Below are 8689 nucleotides of genomic sequence, written 5' to 3'. Positions count from 1 at the left end.
GAAGAGGCTTGTGTGAGCGGTGCTAAAATAGCCCCTGTAAAGGAGATGAAATCCTCTGATTTAGGGACCTGAATTTAAGTTACAAATATTCATACCCGTAAATTGATCCAAAATCAAACTAGGAAAGTATTTTATATTCTAAGGAGTTCATGTTGTAGCTGTCTGAGTATTGGACGATTGCAGACAAAGCCCCGTTAAGGCAAAACTGTTCATTCTAGGTTCTTTCATTTTGTCTCTGCAGCTGTCTCTCCTGCCTTCCACCTCATTCTGTTTGTCTCCTCAATTAAGTGCACTCAGTAGTCGCAGTAGTTTAGATAAACGTGATTACTGCAGTAGTCAGATAAAAATGAATCATTCTTCTCCCACCTCTTCATCCTTTCTCGGTTAGTTCAACTCGTGATCTCCTCCCACCAACATTCTGGCTTCTCCCTCTTCAGCTGACAACTATTCCGAGTTTTGTGTCTCCATTTTCAGCTTGTTTTAATTATTTGTATTCATTCCTTTTAAAAAGAACAACAAACAAAAAACCCATTATTTGGGGGAAAAGTCAGCAAACATTGTAAACAGTTTCTACCAGGGCTGACTGGCGACTCTGTACATGCAGTAATTATTTCCTGGTGACACTGAAATTACATTATTTAATTTATACAATGTGTCATACTGCATTTTTTGCCATCTGGAGAGTTTCTTGCTTCTTTCTTGTAGATGGACTTTTGTAAGTATTGTGTTAAACAGGGACACCAAAACTGCTTTTTCACTGAAGAAGAGAAACAATGAGACAATCTTACTTTAGATGCTGGTCTGCGTAGGTCAGCTCTGCCATGCAAATCTCCCCTGAACTTCATGTTTGTATGTAAATCTGAAGCTTAATTTCCTCATGGCTTCTTCCTGTGTCATTTGACTATGAAATGTAATACAGTAAGGGTAACAGTACTGCCTGTGTCTCAGTTTACAATGCTGAGCATCGTGGTGCCTTGTGCTGAAGCAGTGTAAAGTATAAAATCCCTTTTTGAAGAGTGGCGCTCTTTTACTGCAAGTTTATAAATAAACATTTTTGCACAAATGCTGCGATCACATGATGACTTAAAAATAACACGGATCAGGGAGGAAGTTTGTGGTAGATCATCTCATTTTTTTCCATTTATGATATTTCTGGGTTATATGAACATGTCACGGTCTTTTTTCTTTCAAATACATATGCATCTTTAATGGCTGTTCTTATTGTTTTATGGTGATATTTGAATTATTTGTAAATAAACAATAGCTTCATCTGTTTTTTCCACACCACTACCACTGTGTAAAGTTGGAGCAATACCTGATGTTTACAAATATTGCTTGTTTTGTTTGTGATTGTTAGATATCTCACTATTTGTTCCAGTGAAGTAGAAAAATTGTTATTATACCTATTAACATTCATTTAAACCCTTTTCAGTCTTTCAGCAACCAGTTAATGAAACTAGATCTCAAAGATAAGAACTCTACAATAAATTGATGCAAGAGATAATTATCATCTTACACTCACACATTACTTTGTTGGTGTTGGGTACACCTCATCTATTCAGCCTGTCCATTTGACAGGCTGAAGCAGGACCTCCTTCTTTTTTCCATACTTATAAGATTTTGAAAGCATTAACGTATGAATAGAAATATGTATTTTTGATCTGGAGATGGTGGCTGTGAGATCAGAATTCAGACCTCATGAACAGTTGTGATGATGTGTCCAACTGAAAACTTGTCTTTCACTTTATCAGGTTGTAATCTGATAATGTGGGTCACAGATTTAAATAATCCACACCGGGCAGTTTACCTTTGATAAGCTCGCCAGCCCACGATGATGTCATCACGGTGGGTGGAAAGATGATGTGCGATTAGACTGAAAAGAGTTGGAGAGGTCTGGAGGTAGTCAGCTTGGTGGATGTGTGTGGGTTGAGGTCAACAGGAGCTTATATGAATTCCTGTACGTGTATTTATTAGCAAAAAGTATTGCTTTAAAAAATGCATGTTTTTACTAATACATACATTTACTGAAATACTCCTTTTGAAATATCACGTTTCACACTGAACCAGTTAGTCACTATACCAGGCTGTTTGTACTGTAAATGATTTGGGAAACAAAAGTGTTATACAGCATATCCAAACCAAAAAGACTGAGTAACAAATTTACAGTCATGTTGAATTCATGTTTTCATCGCTCACATCCGTGTTTGTTTCAGCCAGCAGTCGTTTTTCTCTGATTACTGCCCTCTGCAGTTGTCAGCAGTGGTTGCATAAACAAAAAAGGCACAAATGCTGCAAACAAATGCACAGACTGGACAAACATGTCGGGTCTGCCAATCAAAAGATTTTTCCACACAGCAAGCTGTGGTTGATAAAAATCCTCAGGGTACCTTTAAGTTTAAAGGATAGTCTCCAAGAGCGCTGTTAAGTCACTGTCTTACAGTAATGTATTAATAAAAAGTCTGTGCCTGTGGTGGCATTTCTGGAAAAATAAATGCAGTTTAATTTACTGTCCTCATGCTGCAGCTCCACAGTAAAAGCATTTAACTAGCTCAGTCCAAATTGGCATCCAGTGTTGTGGTCACAGATAATGTAATATGTTTATCTGCGCTGAGAACTTGCCAATATTATTCATTGAAAAAATGCATCTACGAAGAGGAAACGAGGAGCTAGTTTGTTTTTCTGCTTCCAGATTTCTCTGACCTGCAGTTTGAAACCCCATTTTCTAAACGTTCTAATATATTTGAACTTAAATATTCATAATTTCCTCTTTAATACACAAAAACATAATAAAAAAGCTTTGTTTCTCTGTCTTATCCCTTTGTTTTTTTCCTCCCCGTCTGCATGTCCTTGATTGGTTTTCCTTCCTGCTGTTATTCTTCGTCTGTCATTTATACTCATTCTCAGTCTGAATTATTGAAAATGGTCACAATACCTTTAAGCTCTTGTCCCCACCTAGAAATTTAACACCACTGATTTACAAAGCAGCAGCCACAGCAGCGGATATCCGTAACACTGAAACAGATGCTTGCTTTTAAAGAATAACCCCAAGAGTTCCTGTATATAGCTGCGGTCATTAGTTTACATGCGCTTATCATGGTAATCCTGGGCTTTTAATGATTTCTTTGAACTCTTCTTTTTCCGGCGTGGAACGATTGTACATTGCACATCTTTAATGACTTTGAAAAAGAAGAATTAGGTGCACATGTTGGGATTTATTTTTGATTTTCTGTTATCCACACAGGATCAAAAGTCCACCTCCAGGCTCAAATATATGCGTGCACTCACTAATGAGTAGTGCTGAAGGTTCTATAGTGTCCTGTAACTTACCAAGGCCTATTAATGTCTCATTAATGGTCATAATTGACTACAGTTGGTAGTTTCTCTTTGTCAGCATAAAAAAGATTTGTTTGACAGCACTCACTGAATTCACGAATCCTCTGAAAGCTGGGAAAGCCCCCCTCCCTGAGCCTGGTTCTGCCCGAGGTGTCTTCCTGTTAAAAGGGATTTTTTTTTCCTTCCCACTGTCTCCAAGGGCTTGCTCAAAGGTTGTCATTTGATTGTTGGTCTTTACCTTACAATATACAGTGCGTTGAGACCAATCCACTATATAAATAAAACTTAATTGAATTGGAAATCAGTATTTTCTGAAGGTCTAAAGTGAGCTTTGAAGCACCATAGACTGAGAAAGTGCTGACCAAGAAAGAAGCTCCTGCTCCAAAATTAATACTTTTAGTATTAATTAAACCCCGCTTTTAGTCCACAAACTCAGTTTGTGGACTAAAAGCGGGGTCCATTCAAGAAACCAATCACTTTAAGTGAACTATAACAATTCTGCCAAGAAGATCGGTCAAATGTCCAGCCAGAATTATGCCAGCAGCTTGTTGATGGCTACCAAAGGCGTTTGGTGCAACTTGCTAAGGGACATTTAAGCAAATATTAGTGGGGGTGTTTGAAGGTGTATGTATACTTTTGAATCTGTGTGGATTAGAGAAAATCCAAAATAAATTACAAAATGTGCACCTCAAGTTCTTAAAACTCATTGTGATATTTGTTTGTTTTTTTGTTTTGTAAACATTTTTAGGTTTTTTTTTATTTAAGTTTTTTATTAAGTATTTTTTTTCTCACAATCCCATATGCAGCTGCATGTGACTCAGAACTTAATAAAGGGTCAGAGGGCCCTCTGACCCTCTGTGGTGGTCAGAGGGCCCGGTGGCGCCAGTGTCCGGCAGCCTCGCCTCTGTCAGTGCGCCCCAGGGCAGCTGTAGCTACAATGTAGCTTGCCATCGCCAGTGTGTGAATGTGTGTGTGAATGGGTGAATGACTGAATGTAGTGTGAAGCGCTTTGGGGTCCTTAGGGACTAGAAAAGTGCTATACAAATGCAGGCCATTTACCATTCTGGTTTAACTCTTGAAATCTACATTATGAACCCCTAGAATTCATTAAAACGAAAATGTTAAACACTTAAACTCCCCAGATGACACTGTGTCGGCGAGCAGTAACATGGACATGGAGGACCGGGTGTCTCACCTGGAGCAGAGGCTGCAGTTACAAGAGGATGAGACCCAGCTGCTTAAGGCGGCTCTGGCTGATGCCCTGCGCCGGCTCGGCTATTGTGAGGAGCAGAGCCAAGGGAAGCAACCAGCAGGCGTTCATGCTGGGAGGAGATCTCTGGCCACTACAGCTGCTGCACCACCTACCAAGGGTAGGTAACATCAGTGCTTCTGTAAAGCTGAAATATGTTGCTGCTCTTCATATTCCAAGATAAATGTCTTTGCTCTCCAATCAGGTGGTTTCAGATCCCAACTATATCTGTGCTGCAGTTCTTAACTTTTACTATGTTAGTATTTAGAAATGATATAAATACCTTAAATTGACTTAATCCTGCTACTGCTAAACTATTCACAAAAAATACATGCTGATATAAAATCATACTTTCTTTTAATTTACGTTTGTCACAAGTCAGAATGGCCAGCCACCGCTAAAATGAAAGCTTTGTGTTGTCAGTTGAACAAGCTGAGCATGCAAATCACATTTGCTTATATGCCAAATATAGAAATCTTCTGTTTCCCTTGATGACATTGATCTGGAGTGGTAAATTAAAAGTTTAACTGGGGTCTGGAACTGGGAAGCTGTACGCACTGTGTGCTCATGGCATTTTCTTTTCTTTCAGTGCGACAGCTCCTGCAGGCTCTTCCCTCCCGGCCTCTGAGTAATGGCTACATTCAACAGAAACGTCTCCTTTCTTCGCCTTCATCTCCAAAGAAAGAGGTGCTACAGTCTATAAAGAGGTAGGATTAAGAATGGAAAGCAAAGGTGCTGAACACAACATAACAAGACTTTTCATTTTTCGTTTGCAAGGGTGTCCTATTTCTTAATCCCCTATTCACGTTAAAAACGGAACTGAAATTTGATGTATTCTTTAATTGACAGTTAAAGTTAATTTACTTTTATGTATAATAGCATCATCAAGTACACTTTACTTTCTCTTGTTTGATACTTTAAGTTTAATTGAATAGGCATTAACTTAGCAATCAACTGCTGTTTTTAATCCCTTTTTAACCCAATTGTAACTTCATGTAAAAAATGGTAATGTTACAGTTTGTTCATCAAAACATCAAGAGTTCTCCCTCCTCTTCCCTTCTTCAGAAAGAGTATGTCCACAGAGCGTCTCACCCTGGTGAGGAGAGAGATGGGGGCGGAGAGTCGGAGTCGAACAACATCCTCCAGCAGCTCCTCTGGTGGCAAAAGGTAACAGCCTTTATCTGAGGGCTGGTGTGAAAATATAGACATTTAATGCAAAATCTATGGACAACTCTTAATGTTTGGGACACTAAAGTACTGACCACAGAGTAAACCCTGTTGTTTGTCAGATAATGCAATAAAAGTGCTCCAAAAGGCAACCACACACAAATATTTTAGAGCGAGTCAAAGTGGTGAAGGTGAAATCCAGCAGAGAGCCAAAAGCCTTCCTGCTTCCCACAGGTTTATCAAAAATATCCCTAATAATGCATAACTTAAAGCCTTAATGCTTACACGGGTGAGTTATAAGAAAGGTTCTACCTCTACATTTGTCCTTTAGGGGAAATCTGCCAAAATAATGTTTGTATCAGGCTGCACATGTTCTGCTCATACATGCCAACCCTCCAGATTTTTCCGGGAGAATCCCGAATTTCAGTGCCCCTCCCGAAAATCTCCCGGAGCCACCATTCTCCCAAATTTCTCCTGTTTTTCCACCCAGACAACAAAATTGAAAAACCATATCACAGAATTCATAGCGCGGCCCAGCCAATTCCAGTTTCCAATAATGGCGGCAGCTACTTAGTTTTATTACTCTTTCTGGATCGCAAAATAAACTTTTAGCACATTTTGAGGAGGGAATGTAGCTGTGTGAACTTCAAATATCTGAGCCGGTGAGAACAGCGAACTCCCGGCACATCGTTTTCAAACCCCCGTGGTCTTTCGCTACTCAGGTTAAACATGATATATAAATCACTTAGATAACCTAAAAATGATATTGTTTGACTTTTTTCAGTGTTTTATTTGTTCCTCAGTAAATCGGTTTGGCTGAGATTAAAGTTATTACATTAGATTAAATAAAACTTTATTAATCCCTGGGGGGTGGGGGTTCCTCCGGGGGTTTTCACACAGCTGAATAAACGTCAAACAGAAAACAGAAGTGTGAGATGGTCCAAAATTTACGCCAGCGTCCGGTTATATTTAGATAGCAAGGAGCAGACGGTAGAGTTTCCCTCCACCGAGAGAGCTAGACCGTCACAGTCACTCACTTCCGGCCTACCCGGCTTTTGGAGGACCTGGCCCACTTAAACCACGAAGGCCAGGTCCTCACGTGGATGCAGCCTCTGAATTTGGACAGCCCCGGCTGGGGGACAGTAATAACTGTGACATTTAACTTACTTTAAATAAATAGTGTTAAATAAATAAATGCTGTAAAATGCAAGTTTTTTTGTATATGTATACCCCCCCCCCCCGCCCCCGCCCCCACACACACACTCACACACTTTTTGAATGCCTCCATAATTCTGAGGTCTTAAGATTGGCAAGTATGGTTCTGCTGTGAGGCTGAGCCTTGCAGTGGAAAAACAGTCATTATAAGCCATTAGGTTTGGGTGTTACAGCATGGGAGTCTGTCTCAAGTGGTCATTTTAGGGATTGCATTTTTCACCACTTCCAAGCAGGCTTCATTTTTCATCCCTAGAGATTGCTGCTCGACTGTGTTGCCATGACAACCAGTCTGAAAACTTTTTTTCTAACAAACTGTGGGTCAGAAGGACTGTGATGAAGTTCAGTGGGTTAGTCGTAATGAGCTGTCTTACCGCTGCACTGTCTTCTGTCTGTAGGCAGACTTAACTGGCAGTAATTGAACCAGTCTGGCAGTCTGTCTCAGTCAGATGCTGGAAAAATGGTGAAGAACAAGTAAAATAATAAGCAACCTGACTCTTTACAATGTATGTGGAGATACTCTCCATCCATTATCATCCCAGAAAAGTGCAAAAAAATTGTTATTATAAAGAAAGCAGTGTCAGTGTAAATTTAAGTCCTAATATAGTATCTAGAGAAGATCATAGTATTTTAGGTATAACAGTAGGTTCAGTGTCAGATACCTATCATGGATAAAATGAGCATGTGTGCGGTACACCTACAGGACAACATAGACGTTTCTACAGTCAGTACAATAGATTCCAGATGTTTGGAGTTACTCGGCTGTTTGTCTTTAAAATGCTGACTTTATAATGGACACTGATGTAGCAGCATACCACAGCAAATGAATGAAACATGTGGGTCCCTCATATAAGCGAACAAATATTGAAAACGTTTATTATTAGTTATCATAGTCATGAGATCGCAGATACACACAGTGAAAATTAGCTTTCTCTGAGGGGTGGCTGGCCTCCCCCTTAGAGAGAGGGTGAGGAGTTCGGCAGTCCTGGAGGGGCTCAGAGTAGAACTGCTACTCCTCCACATTGAAAGGAGCCTGTTGAGGTGGTTCGGGCACCTGACAAGGATGCCTCCTGGGTGAGGTGTTTCGGGCATGTCCCACCGGGAGGAGGCCCCGGGTCAGGCCCAGGACTCGCTAGAGAGATTATATCTCTTGGCTGGCCAGGGAATGCCTTGGCGTTCCTCCGGACAGGCTGGAGGAGGCCATGGAGCGGGAGGTCTGGGGTTCTCTGCTTAGGCTGCTGCCCCTGCGACCCGGCTCCTGATAGGCGGAAGAAGATGGATGGAGGGATGGATAAATGGATGGATTTTTCATCATACATCAGTTCAGTCTTTGGTTTTACTCTTGTTGTTTTAAATCATCCTCTCAGAGGTGTTGCCATAATGCCATCTTAAGCTGGGAAACAATAAAAATGTTGCTCTTTAATAGGATTATTTTTTTTGACAAGGGAGAGAGAGCACAATTTTGGGGGGAATTTCAAGACACCGGTGTTTGTTTGTTTATTTTTTTATGTATAATGACCACAGTGATCACTACTGACAAAACTGCAGAAAGCGCATAAAATGGGCCACATGCAAACTACTTTCATCTTAGGTGGGCCAGACCAGTGAAACAATGCTTCCTGTCGGCTCAAGGAAGTTTTTTACACATTTAATCGCTGCAATATCTTAATATAAGAAAAAGAAGATGCATTTCAGCAGTGCGTGTCAGTTTTTTTACATGATAAAGAA

At 40.4% G+C, this 8689-nt stretch overlaps 1 protein-coding gene across 2 annotated transcripts in view; it reads left to right on the top strand.

The window, feature by feature from the left end:
- The window catches only part of eml2 (EMAP like 2), a 32359-nt gene that overhangs the window by 6199 nt on the left and 17471 nt on the right, over positions 1–8689 (top strand). For both annotated transcript variants that reach the window (XM_084951781.1, XM_084951782.1), the window contains exons 2-4: positions 4476–4703; positions 5172–5289; positions 5648–5749. In XM_084951781.1, coding sequence (XP_084807907.1) covers positions 4476–4703; positions 5172–5289; positions 5648–5749 — 448 coding nt within the window. The remainder of the gene's footprint in view (positions 1–4475; positions 4704–5171; positions 5290–5647; positions 5750–8689) is intronic.

The sequence above is a fragment of the Perissodus microlepis genome, chromosome 14 (assembly GCF_051167445.1).
Source record: "Perissodus microlepis isolate ML-2025 ecotype Zambia chromosome 14, ASM5116744v1, whole genome shotgun sequence".
Taxonomy (NCBI): domain Eukaryota; kingdom Metazoa; phylum Chordata; class Actinopteri; order Cichliformes; family Cichlidae; genus Perissodus; species Perissodus microlepis.
This window is presented reverse-complemented; position numbering and strand designations above follow the sequence as displayed.